The sequence below is a fragment of the Pipistrellus hanaki genome, assembly GCF_964339955.1.
Source record: "Pipistrellus hanaki genome assembly, chromosome: 6".
NCBI classification, from domain to species: Eukaryota; Metazoa; Chordata; class Mammalia; order Chiroptera; family Vespertilionidae; genus Pipistrellus; species Pipistrellus hanaki.
In genome coordinates, this window is record NC_140508.1 from 66,189,937 (window position 1) to 66,208,297 (window position 18,361).

The window sequence follows — 18,361 nt, forward strand, 5'->3', positions numbered from 1 at the left end:
GGAAAATATCCTCAGGGGCGAACAGAAGTTCAAGGTCATGGCTGCTCAGCCTGTGCACGATGGTGGGTAATTACCAGGGGCATCAGACAGTGGCTCTAGAGTTGGTCAAAGGTGCACATTTTTCCAGGGACTGGATCTGAATCCCACAGAAGCCACTGGCCTGGGATGGCCTGGAATTCCCAGCTGGAGGACGACCTGGAAATGTGAGGGATTGTGTGGAGAGGCCAAGGATCTGTGGGCAAAACGGAGGAGACACATCACCTGGGTCTGAGGAAGTTCATTCAGAGATTCCAGGGAGGGACTGGCCAAGAACAGCTCCCTAACCCCCCACCCCACCCCCACACACACCCTAAGAGAAGAAAGAGGCCGCAAACACCCACTAAGCCTAGGAAGCACAAGGCCACATCCTAACAGCACCTTACCTGCTGAGAGTCAGGTGGTGGGGGAGGGGAGGGAGAGGGAGTAAGAGGGGGGAGGAGAAAGGTGTAACATGAATGAAGTTTGAATTTTTGACACCACTTAACATTTTAATTACTGAACTTAGACCATCTTACACTTGGAAGGGACTGGAAGACATTTTTTTGTTCTCACCATATTGTCCTTCATCGTTACCTAAGAGTGAGCAGACAACTCTGGGAACTGCCCAGTAGCTCACGCGGAGCCAGATAAAGAACGATCCCACCGTGTGTTTGATGGGCAGCTGGAGGGAAAGAGAGCTGAGGACTGACTGCCCCTCTGACTTCCACTCTTTTGATGTCCCATTAGGTCCAGCCCTACAGGGAAGCTCAAAGATTCGGCAATGGCAGGTGGGGGGGTAGTTCTTGGTTCCCCACATTGAGGCTTCTGATCAGGTGACAGGAAGAGTGCGATAAAGGATGGAAATCTCAGGTGCTAATGCGAGGGTTAGCTGCATTGTAATTGTGATGGAGTCAGGGAAGTTACTATGGCCATTTGAAGATGGTGGTAAAAGAGCAATGAAGAGTTTATTTGGAGCTAGAATCTTACAGCTCCTGCCAAGAACTTCTGATCTGGTTTTTTGACAACTGAAACACTGTCAAGGCTGTAATGGAACTTATTTTGGGCCCAGCACAGGGCAGACACTCTCCAAGGAGAAGGCAACAGACCGTGGCGTCCAGATGCAGCGTGGCTGCCATCTCCCATCTCGTGACTTGACATTGACGGACAGATGGCCTCAGAGAGAGCTTTATGGATCATATCTCAGTAACCACCAGCCCGCCTGTCAAATCCAGGGGTGTAGGATGGCATTGGACCCCAGATCTGGAAGAACTTAGCAACTTCACAGTTTCCAAATGCGGGGAGAGAGGGATGCACACAGAGAAACCAGAAAAGCATAGGAGAGGGAGGAAGAAAGAGAGAAAATGAAAACACTCTGTTTCCACTGGCAGATTCTGTCTTTGCCAGGAAAATGAATGTTGACTTGGTAAGCACATAATTCAATTTTCTACACACTCAGACACAAAGAAAAGCCAGACACTGGGAGAAATTGCTGCTACCATGCTTGCTTCATGTTGGCAAGGGCAACATGTACATGAAGTAAGCTTCATGTGAAAGACCTGATAGCATAAAAGGGTAAATGCCTCCATGCTTTACATACAGTATGATCTCAATGATGTGAAAATATCTGTCTGTCTAAATACCTACCTTCATTTCTAACCAGCTTGATTTATGTTGATAGACAAGAATGACATCATGAGGCCACAAAGTGCACTCTGTGGAGCGTGGGGAGGGAGCAAATAGTTACTGAATAAGAATCGAATGTACCGCAGCTTCACTCTGACCTTTATGGTTTGTAGTAATTTTTTATTGAGGTTCTTTTAAATTTTGATTACAAATTTTATAGTATTCATTGAAATTTTTTACAATCCAGAAAAAACACAATCACTGAAATTTTTGACAATTCAGAACAAACATAATCAACCAAATTGAAATCCCTTTTTATTCCACTCCTTAACATCTAAACATTGTTAATATCTTGTTGAGTAGCCATTCAGTTTAGAAAGTTCACGTACATCCAAGATTGCTGTTGGTTGCAGCATGGAGACAAGAATGACCATTGGAGGCTAGGCTTAGCTTTGGTTTTTGGAAAGTCAAAGGGACAGCCGCCCACCCGTGTGTCACCCGGGGCTCTGTAATCAGTGAGGTTTCCATCCATCCCGTGAATGAAACACACAAAGGCATGTTATTCACCTCCCACAGGTAACTTGGAGGTTTAGAAAAATCGTATGGTTGCTTTACATATTGAAATTGTATCGATCAGCTTTAAAGTAAATGTAAATTTATTATTGTGACAATGACATGCTACAGAGAGAGCTTTTGGGATCACATCTCTGGAACCAGCGACCCAGCTTGTCAAATCAGGCGAGTTGGGATGGCATCGGGCTCCAAATCTGGAAGAATTTAGCAACTCTGCAGTGCCAAATGCAGTGGGAACACACACACAGACACGAAACCACACACACAACCACACAACCACACACTGAGAAAGCTATTGACTTTATGTGCAATAACAAACGTTAACGATTCTCAAATATTGTCACAGAAATTAATGAATGCAAACGAACAGTGGAGACTGTAATAGGCAGATAACTTAGGAAGACCTAAATATGAGTCAACAAATGCTTCGAGACAATTTTAGCACAAGGTAGAGCTAAGTAAATGAGAAAATAATCCCGAAATGTGCATATTTTGTGTGCTGCCATTCATCTCATTAAATGAAACAATTTTAAAGAACTAAATTTGATTTAGTTATTTAATTTCATTTAGAATATGAAGCTTTCAACAGAACAATCTACTTGGGAACTTAGCGCATCTTATGAGGATCAATTAAAAGCAGAATGTCAGCCTTTCCACTTCAAATTCCATGAGGAGGGAAAACTCCAAACCCATGTACCAACCCACCCAAGAGAATTCCTTTCTGCCCTGGACAGGACCCAGCATGTGGGGGTCTGGAAACACTTTCAGAGCGTGGCTCTGAGCATTTTTTTGCCTGATGTCAAAATTCCATCCTCCTCCTATGCCACAGATGAAAAAATATTTGCGCTGGAAGCAAAATGAACAAATATGGAAACTGAGTCTGGCCCTGGGTCAGGGTGGGGGCAGCCCTTGGGTGGGGGGAGCACTGCCTGGTTCTGGGGGATGTTCCGAGGATTCCCACTCTCTGGGTGCACGGCCCTTTACAGCTTGGAAAGTGGGTTCTCCATCTGATATCTCAATCAACTGTCCTCAAACCTCTGAGGTAGGGTTGGCAAGTGCCCCATTTTACAGATGATGAAACTGAGGTGCTTAGAGGCAAAACTAGCAAGTAGCCACGGCAGAACTCAAACCTGGTGTGCTGTCTGCACATGTGCACTTTCTGGCCCCTCCATCTGGGCCAGGTCCCCTCCTCTCTATGTAGTTCACACCCCCATCTCTCCCTCCTGCAGCTCCTTTCAGATCATCTTTGTGCCCCACGATCCTCAATCACATCAGGACCAAGATGTAAAGAAAACTGTGGTTAACACCAGGGCAGACCACCCATCTGTGCAACAGGTTGAAAGGCAAACGTGCTCAGTAAGCAGTCTGTGTCATGCAATTTGGCCAAACACAGGAAGGTGTAAGTGGGAGAATTTCCCAGCATCCAGTCTGCAGATCAATGAACAGGTATGTCTCCTGTCTGGTTGGTGCTAAAGATCTCGAGTACCCAGGAGGTACCCCAAATTAAAAACGATTTTGATCCCACCCCCTTTTGAACTGCCACCTGGTCCTTGCCCTCACTGTCCTCCTCATGGGGGCCAGATGTCCCTGGCGGATGCTGGAATAGTTTCTCAACCATTTTGAGCATCTACTATGAGCCCAGCTCTGAACTAGTGATGGACACATGGCATCTGTAAATAATATGAAGCATCGTTCCCACTAATACAGATGAGCAGTTACCCAAGTCACACACCTAACTGTGACCAGTGTAATACGTTTGAAGTATGAACCATTTGTATCCTGTATGTCTTTGTCTCTCCATATTCAATAACACCAACTCCCACCTCTTTAAATTAAGCTGCCTGGCTATTCAGTTTGCTCGATACTGATTTACAAAAGCCATCACCTGTAAGCAAATTAAGCTGGGAGCCTCAAAACTCCTGAGGAAAGAAGTATTTCAGAGGTAAAGGCATCAAGAACTGAGACACATACTAAAGGTCATCATCTAGCCCTAGCCAGTTTGGCTCAGTGGATTAAAGCATTGGTCTGTGGGCTAAAGGGTCAAGAGCACATGCCTGGGTTGCAGGCTCGATCCCGTGTGAGGCATGCAGGAGGAAGCCAATCAATGATTCCGTCTCATTGTTGATGTTTCTATCTCACTCTCCCTCCTTTCTGAAATTAATAAAAATATTAATAAAATAATAAAATAAAGGTAATCAGTTAGCTACAGGTGTGTTTTGTTGGGTTTAAAAGCTATTTTTCAATTAAGAATCCATTGATACTGTTTTTAAAATGAGGAAATTTTGCATGGAAGTCTTAATGTCTAGATTTCCCTGAAGATTCAGATGGTCAGGCCACATGGGGCTCACATTCTTACACAGCGGCTACCAGCGCTCCCTTGAAAGAGGGCCTGTGTTTGCCCGGCTCCACAGACCTCACCACTCCCTACTGCCTGATACAACAGGCTCACCCTTGGGATTTCCCCGCGTGGTCTGTGAGTTTATACCAAAAGAGAGGAGAATTCGCCCGAAGACTAGAAACGCATTTCTCCTAGGACCTAGGCTGACAGGAAAGGAGAACTGAGAGAGGTTTGGGAGTCTCTGGAGAGATGATTTGATCTGAAGGTGCCCCAAGGACAGAATTTAGCATGGATGTGCTGGTAAGTGCTTAACAACTGCTCTCCAGGGGAAAAGTGTGTGTGTATGCACGCGTGCATGCACGCACATAAATTCTGCTGGGATGAAAAATGTGTTTGTTGTGCAAAATTTACAAGTAATATAAACACTTTCTTGAAAATACTCTTTGTTATAAATTCCATATTGCCAATTAATTCTCACGGAATGACTTTTATTTTTTGTCAAACCTTGTAGGCATAAACAACTATTACTGCAATTGAGCCAAGGCTGGACAAAATTAGACGACAAATAATCACCCGATGGCAATCTGACTCAGCAAAAAGACTGCTCACAAGTAGTGTTCCAACACTCACGCTGGTTGCAGTTTCTGTTTACCTTGATGAGTCAGAGGAAAGGAAAACAATGAAGGGGTTCATCAGAACTCCTTTATCCATGGCATGAGCAACTTGCTTGTTGAGCTGAATAAACAGCTCACATCATAAAACAACATTTCCTCCATTTTTTGAGCCACTCACAGTGTACTGGCCACAGACACAATGGACATAAGTGTCTTATTTGCACTGGTATTAACATTCTACCCGTCGCAGTCTTAAGACTGGAAAACCAACAAAACATCTGTAATGTTCTCCCCTCTCTGTGGTGCCAACACACTCCCCATGGCCAGTGCAGATGGAGGCGGAATCAGCAGGAAATGCCCCGGTTCCGAGTCCCTCGGAAGATGCAATAGATGTAAGTAACTTCCAGGGCACAGATAGTAGTAAAATGTCGTAAAATGAGGAAGTGATGTGTTCTTTTGTGTTTATTTCCTTTGTTTTTAATACAATTTTTTTGATTATGAGTTTAAGTAATTTAATTTCTTTTAATGGCTGTGTTTAACTGTGTTTCAAGCTTTCAAAAATCCTGAAAATTTAACAGTCAGCTATCAGAGCCAGCTATCAGAGCCAACAGTCAGCTACCAGCACCTCTCCGGCCTGAAGGGAAGTACAGTCACCCCAACTTACGATGGTTCAACTTATGATTTTTTTGACTTTATGATGATGTGAGAGCAATATGCATCCACACTTGGAATTCTGAATTTCCATTTCCCTGGACTGGTGACAAGCGGTACGATACTTCCTTGTGACACTGGCCATCGGCAGTGGGCCTCAGCTCCCAGGTTGCCACTCCGTCGCGAGGGCACACAACCTTTACCCACAGTGTTTTGTTGGGTGGCTGTGCCCAGCTGTAGGCTAATTTATGCAGGTGCTCTGAGCATGTTTAAGGTAGGCCATGCTAAGCTTCGAGGTGTGGTAGGTGAGGTGTGCTAACTGCATTTTTGGCTTCAGGATGGGTTTAATGGGCTGTGACCCCATCACAAGTCAAGGAGCATCTGTGTGTAGAAAGGAGAGGAGAGAATGAAGAGCTAGAGCTTGAGGGAGTTGTTACTCACTCAAAGTCAACAGCTGCCAAGAGGTAGAGGCAAGACAGACAACCAGGTCTGTGGGCCTCCAAACCATCTCCTTTCGCATGGAAGGGCAGCCAGCACCAGCCCGGAGACAGACCCAGTATAACTCCTTCTACGCTGGATGTTAAGACACTTAATTCTGGAATTCTGTCGACCTTTCTCCTAATGAAACTTACATCCTCCCAAGAGATGACTAACAACTTAAGAGCAGGCCCATGTTGAGTAGCTGTTGTATTATCAGCATTTAGAATTCCAATTCATTGGTGTGCACACTGGGGTCCTAACCAGTTTGGCTCAGTGGATAGAGCGTCGGCCTGTGGACTCAAGTGTCCCAGGTTCGATTCCGATCAAGGGCACGTACCTTGGTTGTGGACACATCTCCAGAAGGGGGTGGGCAGGAGGCAGCTGATCAATGTTTCTAACTCTCTATCTCTCTCCCTTCCTCTCTGTTAAAAAAATTAATAAAATATACTTTAAAAAAAAGAACCACTTGGTCCAGGTGCTAACTGTACAATGGGGAGAAACTGAGGCCCATGGTCATACAGCAATGACAGCAGTAGATTCAGGACTAGAACTCAAAGCCTCTTGCCGACCAGCGTGGGTTGCTGGTGAATGGTAGATATTCCGGATAAGAGAATTAGAGGGGTGAGCAAAACTGATTTCCAAGAGTCAAAAGAGCAGGCTTCCTCCTCGCTGAGACAAAAGAGCAGACTATGGCATCCTCAGCTGGACTGAGTGGGGAGAGCCTTCCTGCCAGAGATTCTCTGAGAAAGCCCAGGGCACAGTGGAAACTCCATAAGAAGTTCTCATTATCAGCACTGCAGAGTGTGCAGGGCCAGTGGGGAAACTGAGGCAAGGAGGCAGCTCCTCAGAAACCTTCAGAGCCTGAGACTGAGCATGAAGACTTTCGGGTTCTCAGACTCCCATCCCTTTCACCCCAGCACAGACGACCTTCTCTGGAGCAGGGCTCAGTCTCAAAGGACCACCTAGAACTTGTGCTCCAGAGCCCAGGCAGGCAGGAAGCTGGACCTCGGCTGCTAAAACCACGGGCCCAGCATTTCCCAAGCAGCGGGCTCCTCAGGACGCCGCAGAGGCCTTGATGCGGCTGTACTGGACGCCAGACGTGCTCAGGCTGTGGCCAAAGCTCGGGGGGAACCTGCCAAGCAGAGAGTGAGCAGAATCAGGGGGGAAGGGTCTGGGAGAAGATAGGAGTGGAACACCCCCTGGGATCCCTCATCGCCCCCCCTAATCTTACCTGCTCCTTCCTACTTCCGGCCTCAATATCCATTTCCATCTTCTGCATTACCCAGCTCCTCCTCTTGGTCTCCCTGTGTCTCTCCTCACTGCCATGTGCCCCTGAGTCCCCAGCTCCAGCCGGACCCTATCCTTGTATTCTAACCTCCTGTCATTCCCCAATTTCAGGATATAAACATTCCTGTCAGCTGGGCTTAAAGCCAAATGAAACTCTGTGGTAGGAAGACTCCAAGCCACTCAAGGAGACCAGCTCCCATACAGCGTCTAGTAAGAGAGGCTGGAAGAAAAGAAAAGCGCTCTCTTGCAAAGGGAGGGTCTGACAGCTCAGGTCAGCAGGAAGCACTCGGGCTGGACGGCACTCTACCCCAAGGGCTGCCCTGTCCCCCTTACCGTCTCCGCTGGAACTGCTGGTCTATCTCTGCCAACGACTGGCCTTTTGTTTCAGGGACAAATACGTAGATGAAGCCCAGGCCAAGGACAGCGGTCAGCCCGTACAGCAGGAAGGTCCAGGACAAGCCGATGGAGCCTGGGAACAGGGAGTGGGAGTGTGGGCCTGGACGCAGCCAGCTGGCTGGTTCCGGGTCACGCACTGAGAGTCAGCTCACCTAAGGAACATTCTCCAGAATGACCAACAACTGTCAGAAAAATACCTTAAAGCGGGAGTAGGACTGATGGTCCCAGAGGCCGGCAGAGGCAAGGCTCAGCTCCACAAACGCCGCCCAGGCATCTTGTCTCTCTGGGACGGCCCACTCACTCCCATCTAAACCACGAACAATGGGTGGAGTGTGCCCGGAATCAGAAAATGTGAACGGAGGGAGACTACTACCCACCTTAGCACAGAAACAGCTGCAGGAGGCAGCGGTGGCAAAGCCCAACCCTGAGAAAGAATCCTTAGACACTGGACCGAGGACTGAGGTGAGCGCACTCACCAATGAGGTCGAGGAAGGAGAGGCTGATGAAGAGGTTGGCAGCCCAGTTGAAGCTGCTGCAGAAGGCGAAGGCCCTCCCTCGGATCTCCGCGGGGTAGATCTCACTGAGGACCAGCCAGGTCACTAGGACAGGAGAGCAGGGAGGGCTCCTAAGAGGTGGCCAGACTGGGTGGGCATGCAGGGTCCTTCCCTCCGTGTGATTCAAACAGGGTAGGCTACTGAGACCAGATTCTCCCCGGCTGCTTCCCCCACAGGCTGTAAGACCCCAGAATCCCTATCGCGTGACCAACAGGACCAAGGGTGTGGATGCCTGGGACATGGGACTTTCAGTGTCCTGGGCAATCCGGGATAGTTGATCACCCTATTCATTAAATTCCCTTCAAATTCTTTGAGTGAGCTATTCAGGAGCAAATTCAGGTTTTAGGTTTAATGATTTGGGGGCCTTTTATTTTATTTTTATTTAAAGAAAAATATATTTTATTGATTTTTTTTACAGAGAGGAAGAGAGAGGGATAGAGAGTTAGAAACATTGATGAGAGAGAATCATCGATCAGCTGCCTCCTGCACACCCCCCTCTGGGGATGTGCCTGCAACCAAGGCACATGCCCTTGACCGAAATCAAACCCCAGGACGTTCTATCCACTGAGCCAAACCACTTGGGGGCTTTTTAAAAGTAAACAATATTACAAACATGCAGTCAGGCCCTGAAGCTAAAGCTGCACTGGCTTCATGGTCAAGCGCCCTCTAGTGTCCCTCCGAGACCCTGAAGGGCACCGTCCCCAAGCTTCCCATTAGGAAGGGTAGAAGGTTCAGAGTCACCTGCAAAGGACCTCGCACCTACCTGGTCCAAATCCAAAGGAGAAGGCGCTCACAAACACCATCATGCAGACCAGCGCGGTCCAGTGCAGCAGGGCACGCTCCGGGGCAGGGGCAGGGGCTGCCGGGGAGCCGGTGCTCAGGACTGGCACAGGAGGGGCTGTGGGATCCCCAGCTCTGGAAGGACGCTTGATTTTCTCAGGAGTTTGCGAGACTGGCTCCTCTTGGTTCTCACTGGTGGTTGACAGTGGATGTGAAGAGAAGCCCATTGGCAGGCCAGAGTCTCCAGGGAGGTTTAATGGCCTGGTGGCATTGGACACGGCCAGGCAGCTGGGGCCGGAGTCCATGGGCACAGCGAAGCTGACCAGGCCTATGCCACTGACGGACAGGGCCATGAGGGCACAGCCAGCTAGCAATAGGGCCCTTCGGCCTGCTCGGTCCACCAGCCCCATGGCAGTCAGGGTAGCTGCCACCTTTACGGCGCCAAGCCCCACGGAGGCCAGCACGGCTGAGGATTCCCCACGGAAGCCAACGGAGTGGAAGATGGTGGAGGCATAGGACAGCACGTTGGGCTGCCCTGTTAGCTGCTGGAAAAGCACCAGCCCCAGCCCCACGGTGGTCCGGCCTCGCATGTTGTCCCGCTCCCGGAAGAGGTCCAAAAAGGAGTATCGTGGCCTCCCCAGGCCCTGCTCGGGGGCCTCCCCTCCCTGGAGGGGGATGAGATCCCTGTGGGTGGCGGCATCGCCTGTACCCGCAGGGAGGATGAGGAGGCTGAGGGACTGCAGGAGAGCGGGCGCAGCAGCCCAGCCGAACATGTGCCTCCAGCCCCGGGGCACGGCGGCCAGCGCGTAGTTGAGTGCGTAGGAGAGCAGAATGCCTACCGTGATGCCTGCCTCGTAGAGGGACACCATCACCCCCCGCTGCCGCGGCCCCACCAGCTCGGACACGTAGATGCAGCAGGCCATGGCGGAGAGGGAGATGGCAAAGCCAGCAGCCAAGCGGCCCAGGACCAGCCAGGCCAGGGAGCCAGCCAGGCCCAGGCTCAGGCTGCCTGCCAACAGCACCACGTTGCTCCCCAGGATGGCTTGTTTCCTGCCATAGCGGTCAATGAGGAAGCCCCCCACCAGAGAGGCGAGGAGCGCCCCCAGGAGCAGGCTGCCCACCAGGACCTCCTGCTCCAAGCAGCTGAGCCCGAAGTCAAGCTGCAGTGGCAGCAGGGCCCCCGATATGACTGCCAGTTCATAACCGAAGGTCAAGCCGCCCAGCAAAGACACAGAGGCACACAGGGGCAGGAGGGGTGGTGGGCGGCCTGGAAAACAAAAGTGACAGGGGCCGGGTTCAGAATGGTTCCTTGCTAGAGCCTCCATCCATTCAACCACTCCTCCGTTTGACAGTTGCAGCCATCCATCCACCCATCCATTTATTCATCTATCATCCATTGATTCATCCACTCATTATTCACCATCCAATTCTTCCTTCACCCATCTCTCCCTCCATCCCTCCACCCATTCATCTACTTCCTCCATTCACCCAGTCATCCATCTACCCATGCATCTATCCACTCCTTCTTTCATCCACTCACTCCTTCATCAACTACTCTATCATTCACCTATCTATCTATTTATTGAACCATCTATCCACTCATCCACTCCTTTTATCCATTTGCACATCTATTTATTGATCAATCAACCCATCCCTTCATTATAGTCTCTTCAATTTATCCATCTACTTTATCCACCACATATTCATCTATTAATTTGTCCATTCGCATACCCCTTAATTCATCCAAACATCCATCTATTAATCCATCTATTCACAAGAATATCCATTCATCCAGCCATATGTGTATTCCATCCCTTATGTATTCACCCATCCATTCAACCACTCATTCAAAATGTATTTATCTGGCACTTACAACACCAAGCTGTATTATTAGGGCTGGCAATAGTAGAAAAAGGCAGATGAGGAACAAATAAATCTGTGCTATAACTTCAGGTGGCGATAGGTATCATTTAAAGAAGCAGAGAAAGGGGACTGAGAGTGATGGCGGACTTCTTTAAATAGGGTAGTCAGCTAAGGCCTCTCTGTAGAGGGAAAATCTGAACAGAGATCTGAATGAAGTGAGAGTAAAAGTCATATAAAACCTGGGTGAATGACATTTTAGACAGAGGGAACAGCAAGAACCAAGGCCCTGGGGCACGACAATTTTTGGTATGTTTGAACAATACTATTAATATTAATAGCTAATGCTTATTTGGCACTTACCCTGTTTTAGCACCAGACCCTGTTTTAGGAGCTTTCTATGTATTCCCTCTCTTCACTCCTCATTTACAACCACCCCATAACTTATTATTAGCATCCTCCTCCAAGGCACAGAGAAGTTAAGAAACTCTCTCAGAGTCACACCGCAAGTAAGTGGCAGAGCTGATGTAGCTAGAGTGCAGGCTTTTAATCACTGTGCTATTCAGCAAGGAGACCAGCGTGGCTGGAGCCCAGCAAGTGAGTGAGAGGAGGTGATGATGTAGGAGAAGCAGGCAGGGTAGATCATGTATGTGGAGCTCTGTAGGTCATGAGGACAATGATGAATTTCACTGTCAGTGGGTGGAAGCCTTTGAAGGCTTGTGCCGGGGAGAGAGTTGATCTATGGCCGTGGTCAGCAAACTGTGGCTCGCGAGCCACATGCAGCTCTTTGGCCCCTTGAGTGCGGCTCTTCCACAAAATACCACGGCCTGGGCGAGTCTGTTTTGAAGAAGTGTTGTTAGAAGAAGTTTAAGTTTAAAAAATTTGGCTCTCAAAAGAAATTTCAATTCTTGTACTGTTGACATTTGGCTCTGTTGACTAATGAGTTTGCCGACCACTGGTCTATGGTAGTCACAGCATACGTGGATCTTGAGCACTTAAAGTGTGAAAATGGTATTAAGAAACTGAATTTTCATTTTATTTAATTTTTATCCATTTACATGTAAAAATAGCCACATATGGCTAAAGGCTACCAAATGGGCAGTTCACTTACACAGTTTACTCTGAAATTTTAATCCACATATTTAAACTTAAATGTTTCTGGAAGCATCTAGAGTAGTCTAGCAGTATTTCACACCATGCTAAGTCCTAACTCCTTCACATAATATCCCAGGCCCTTCATGAGCTGGCCCCAGCCAAACCACCCAGACCTGACAACATTCATAACATTGTAACCAGATTTATTGAGTGTTTTCTCTGGACCAAGTGAGTTACTGCACGTAAAGCACTGCTTTGAGCGCGTACGTACAAAAACTCATTTGATTCTCACCACAACTTTAGATGGTGGGCTTTTGTATTATTTATGAATGAATAACTGATCATCAGAGAGGTGAAATGACTTGCCTACGGTCAAAAGCAGTTAGTAGCTGTGCCTAGATTCATAGCCAGGCCGGCTGGCACCATTCTCTTCACCACTCCATTAGAAAACCTTGGCATAATATGATTTCACTTCTTTCTTATTTCTACTTCTCCCCATCTCCGTTAGGCAATTTTCGTACAGATAGAGGAATTTTGTGGGTGGAAAAATCCCCCTCTTTCTGCTAACCCTTCTTCCATAAGACCCCCCCCCCACCCCCTCCACCCCAGGCAAATAACTCCTACCCTTCTCTCTCTGGCCTTGTTCTACCTGCTCATGACCTGCTGCTCATGACCAGTAAACCCCCGGGGAGATTATACTGCCCAGGTCCTGCCTCATCGTTACCTCTCTTTGCCCCACCTCCCTCAGTCCTTGGAATTTGCTGCCAGAAAGGAAGGTCTTCCAGGCCATGTGAGGCAACCAAGGGAAAGCACAGAATCTGTTTGCTGTGTTTTAGGTTCCTCCTGAGGTGACAGGGAACCCAGCCAAAGGGCTCACAGGCAAAGCTCACTGTCTACAGGTTTTGCTGGAAAACGCATCAGAACAGATTCTGGCCACAGTGGCAAGAGAACAAGGAAGAATGATCGTGAAATGAAATAGTCATAATAACCAGTGTCATTTATTGAGCATCTCCATTATGCAATCTCAGATGCTTCTCTCAATTCATCTTCATAACAACTTTAAGCGGTATTGCTACAGTTATCCCCATTTTACAAATGAAGAAACTGAGGGTCAGAGTGTTCTCACAGCTGAGAAGCAACAGGATTGGGACTCAAATGCTGACCCATCTGAATCCCAAACCTACATATTTAAGAGCTTCGCCGAACTGACTTCAAGCAAGAAGGGCCAATCAGAGAGAGACGGGGTGTGAGAGAGTGCAGGGGGAGACGGGGCAGAGGTGGAAAGGAAGTAACCAGAGGCTCCTGCGAAAGCCTAAGTTGGACCGTGTCCTTCTGCTCAGAGCCCTCCCAGGCTCCCTCTTCTCTCCAGCTGCAGTCCTTCCAGTGACCTTCAAGGCCCAGCAAGATCTGCCTCCTCTCACCCTGGCCACACTGGCCTCCCCCTAGCATCCAGCACTTCGCATCCTCTTTCCCTGCTTGGGTTTCTCCAGGGTACTTTATCTCCATTGGAAATAACTATGTTTTACACATTTATTGGTCTCCCCTACCAGAATGTCAGCCCCAAAGGAAGAGGAATTGCTAACTTAGCGGTCTCTCTGATGCTGAGGACAGTTTGTGGCATATAGTTGGCCCTCAATAAATACTTGTTGAATAAGTGGATAATTGATTGAATGAATGAAGGAATGAATGAAGGAATGAACTCTGGTTGTAGGAAATCCAGAGAGAAAGGATCTTGGCTCTTGAACATCTGGCGAGATCCAGGGCCCAGAAGTGGCCATGGACAGGAACAGACCAAATCCTGGCCGCCAAATTAGGACGCTGGAGCCAGAGCTGGAGTTGGTCTCCATTACCCTGTGTCTCAGAGGCTGGGTGGTACAGTGGTTAGGAATGCAGGCTGGAACCAGAGTGGGGGTTCTATCCCAGCGTCTCCTCTTCACTGGTGTACAACCTTGTGCAGCTCACTTAACCTCTTTGAGCCTCCTCGCCTACAAATGAGGATAAAAGTCATACCCACCTCATACGCCTACCTACCTGGCAGCCAGTGTTCGCTGTTTTGAGTCTCCACAGAACAACCCAGAGCGAGTTTTTAAAACACAACTCAGGTCATGTCCCCCCCAAGTTTAAAATCCTTCTCCAGCTTCTCATGTTATTTGGAATAGAATCCAAACTTCTCACTATGGCTACAAAATCCCACATAATCCAGCCCTGGCCTACCTCTCTGACCTCCCTTTCCCTGCTCTCCCCTTGCCCAATGTGCTCCCGCCACAAGGACTGGACTCCTCCAGCTCACTCCTGCCCCAGGGCCTTTGCACTGACTGTTTCCTCCACCTCGCAGCTCTTCTCTGGGATCTTAGCAAGCTCAGCTCTTTTGAGTGATAGCTCATACAGCTCCAATGCCTCCTGCTCCAGGAGGCCCTCCTGCCTGCTTACCCCAAAACCTGCCCCCCTCATCACTATCACACCACCTCATTGTATGTGCTCCCCTAAGCCCCCAACCTGTAAACCTACGTCTGCCACACAGTAGATGAATGGAGGGCAGAGTGTCCCGTTGAGGCTTCCGAATCTTGAGAAAAAATATTAAAACCTTGGTCCCCCATAGCAACAAAGAAATTCCTGACTCCCACACACCGTCCTGCATTCTCATCTCCTCTGTCTCCGCTCTGTTGAACCATCTCCAGAGCAGAGGTTGTGTCTGTAGGATCAGGGCAGCACCCTCAGGCCTGGCGAACAGAGGTGTTTGGTTTATTAATTCGTGAATTTACTCCTTGCGGAGCCTCTCTTTGTTTTTGCAGAACAGGATAGAACAGGACAATTTCGCTTGCCTGGGACTGTAAGGCTTGAGGCGGCCAAGAGAGAGGGCCTGGCCCCAGTGAGCGCTCAGCATTAGGGAAGCAGCACTCGCAAGTCACTTTTTCCTGGGCAGAAAGGAGCATGGAAGGAAGTGTGCCCAGGTCCCTTCCCGGCCCCAGCCCGGGCCTGGGTGCGGGGCTCGCCTCCGCGTGGGCGGTGCCCGGTAGGGGTGCGCCGCCCGGGCGCGGGGCGCCCGCACAGAGGAGGTCGCCGGGACTCCGCGGTGGGCAGCGCCCGATCGGACTTACCCATGGCGAGCGGGACACCGGGGCCAGCTGCAGGCAGGGAGCGTCCGGGCGCGCATCCCTGGGCCGAGTCCGGGCCAGGCCCACAAACTTTCTGGCCGGCCCGCCTCCGTCCCTCCCCCTCGGCCTGCCCGCCCCCAACGCCGCAGCTGCCACGTAGGCCAGCCCTGGCCCCCTGTGTCTGGAGGCGGGACAGAGGGACTAACCCTCACCCTGCGCCTGGCTGGAGGCCACTCCTCTCAGCTCTCCAGGGAGGGATGCCTCTCCCCATCCTCCCCAGGGTGCTCCCCACTGTCTGTCATCCCTGTTGGGGCCCCTCATGCATTTCCCTCCCCCTCCAACCCCGTAGGAAGAAGATGTCAAAATCACTGCGGTCCACACTAGTCTGGCCACCAGCATCTACACACACGTGCGCGCGTGCGTGCACACACACACACACACACACACACACACACGCACACGCCTCTACACGGGTGGGGTCACACACATACCCACTTGAGCCACTCAGACACTCTCCGGTGGACTCATCCTCCCACCATTGGACACAGGTTTGGACTGCTCCCAAGTACCGCAGGCACTGTGCTAGGCCTCAGGGCTGGGCTGGGAGAACAAGGCAGACACATTTGTTTGCTCTTGTGCAATTTGCTTTCCAGTGGGGGTGGACGAAAGTTAAATAACAAGCCAGAGAAATGCCAGCTAGCCATCACGGCTGGGTAGAGAATGGAACTAGGGTGACGGGGTAGGCAGGCACGGTGGCTGCTTTAGCTCGGGGTCTGGGAAGGCTGTTCTGAAGAGGGGGTATTTGAGCTGAGACCTCAGGTCCCAGGCAGGGCAGAAGGAGCTTGTGGAGTATAAGGAGCAACAGAAATGAAGCCAGAGTGTCGGGAGCATAGCACGTGATGGAGAGAGTGGAGGGAGATGGGGCCCAAGTGTGCTGGCAAGGGCCAGATCATTTGAGGCCGAGGTGGGAAATGTTGATTTTATTCCAAGTGACACAAAAAAGTAATTGAGGCATTCTAGTAGGTTATAGAGAGTGAGAGTGGAAATGGGGAAACTTTTGCAGGTGAGAGGTGGAGTTGATTTGGATTAGGTGATAGGAGTGGGGAGGGAGGAAAGTGGGCAGGTCAGAAGGAGACTTGATAAGGACCTTCTGATTGGAAAAGGTGCAGGTTGGGGCAGAAGAGAACATCTAGAGTTCTGTTTTGGCTGTGTGACGGCTAAGGTGCTCGCTCAGCATCCCCGTGTGAACAGGCGGGGTGTTGTATGTATGTAAGAGTTTGGAATTCTGGAAAGGAGCCAGGCTGGGGATACCCCCACTAATTCTCACTCTCAGGCAAAAACATATATATATATATATATATATATATATATATATATATATATAGTCACAGGCTTTTCTCATCCTATGTTCATACACAAAGACATTAGTTGACATGTGTCACATACCCTCACCCAGCATGGACTGTATGCCACAGACATAACTGGGCACCCAGAAAAGAAGACAGCATTTGACAAGAACTTCTGAGCCAACGGGCCCTGAACACTTCTGGAAATAATAATAGCCGGGCAGTTTGAAAACATGGCTCCAAAATTCTTTGTTTCCTTCCTTGACATCAAAGTGGGCTTGTGACTGCTTCAACCAGTGCACAGAGTAGCAGTGTGTGACTTCTGAGGCTGAGCCAGTGGGACACTGGCACCTGGAGCCCCTCACCTCTAGGAAGTCCAATTACCCTGAGGCCACCATGCTGTGAGGAAGTTCAAGGTGCAGAGAGAGGCCATGAGGACCACTTTAATGGGTGGTCCAAGCCTTTGAGTCATCCCAGCACTGGCTCTAGATTGAGCCTTCAGATGATTCCAGTTCTTAGTATCAAATCTTTCCAGCTGAGGCCCAGGATCTGTACAGCAGAGACAAGCCACCTCTACTGTTCCCAGGCTTGATTTATGACCCACACATTCCATGAGTATCTATAATAATAAAAGCATAATATGCTAATTAGATCAGACAGTTGAATGACCTTCTGGATGTCATTCTGAATGTCCTTCTGGATAAAGCCACAGTGGCAGGGACCAAGGTAGAGGCAGTTAGGGACTATCAGGCAGGCAGGCAGGTGAGCAGTTAGGAGCTATCAGGAATGCAGACTAGTGGTTAGGGGCGATCATGCAGGCAGGCGAGTGGTTAGGAACCAGCAATCCCGGATTGCAAGAAGGATGTCTGACTGCCAGTTTAGGCCCAATCTCACAGGGATCCCTGTGGGATAGGGCCCAAATCGGCAGTCGGACATCCCCTGAGGGAATCCTGGATTGCGAGAAGGTGCAGGTTGGACTGAGGCACTCCCTCTTACTTCTCCCCACTTCATGAACAAATTTCGGGCACTGGGCTTTGTTTTGCAGTAAATTGTTATGCAGCAATAGTAACCAGGACAATAGCTTTAACTATGGGGCAATGATTATATACTTTGATTTCAGCACTTTACCTATATTAGCTCACTGTTAACCCTTACAACTACCTAATGAGAAAGGAGTTATTACAATGACCCCCATGTTATGAAAGATGTGATTGAGGCAAAGGGATGTGAAGTAACCTGCTTGCATAATAAACAAATAAATAAGATAAATAGAGCTCAAAGACATACACTAGCATATAGCTGAGCTGGGAGTCAAGCCCAGTCGTGGGGAAATCAGTACTTACCCATCACGCTCTGCTACCTTTCTGGCACAAAAAGATCCCAAGGAGGCCTCTTGGCCATGGCCAAGTGACAGCGCCTCCTTCGTCTGTGAGTGTCTGGAATTGTCACCGGGGGACCTTGTACAGCAAGCGCTCCATTCCTGTCAGGTGCCCTATGGAAGTTACCCAGTGGAAAGGAGCATGACGTTCTCTGTGATCTCTGTGGCTGGCACTAAGTCATGAGCATGTTTGCACACTTGGTCTCATGTTCTCTCTCTCCTAGAGAATCCCTCTTTATTTGTTTTCCCAGATGAGAAAGGGAAAGTCCTAAT

General features: G+C 49.3%; 1 protein-coding gene across 8 annotated transcripts; it reads right to left on the reverse strand.

The window, feature by feature from the left end:
* Positions 1 to 1,808: 1,808 nt before the first annotated feature.
* SLC2A10 (solute carrier family 2 member 10) lies at positions 1,809 to 15,468 on the reverse strand. 8 transcript variants are annotated; one of them, XR_014795264.1, is made up of 6 exons: positions 14,778 to 15,030; positions 9,298 to 10,581; positions 8,457 to 8,579; positions 7,918 to 8,053; positions 7,260 to 7,429; positions 1,809 to 6,198 (listed from the first exon to the last, which is right to left on the reverse strand). XR_014795264.1 is itself a non-coding variant. In XM_084887047.1 (6 exons), exons 1-6 carry the CDS (start codon positions 15,421 to 15,423, stop codon positions 7,351 to 7,353), a joined length of 1,734 nt encoding a protein of 577 aa, XP_084743173.1. In that variant the 5' UTR covers positions 15,424 to 15,438; the 3' UTR covers positions 1,809 to 7,350. The 8 variants fall into 8 exon arrangements, 6 of the variants coding, with proteins under 6 accessions (XP_084743173.1, XP_084743176.1, XP_084743174.1 ...); XR_014795265.1 differs by having other exon boundaries at positions 7,225 to 7,429; XM_084887047.1 differs by adding an exon at positions 15,367 to 15,438 and having other exon boundaries at positions 1,809 to 7,429; positions 14,778 to 14,832.
* Between the last annotated feature and the right edge of the window lie 2,893 nt (positions 15,469 to 18,361).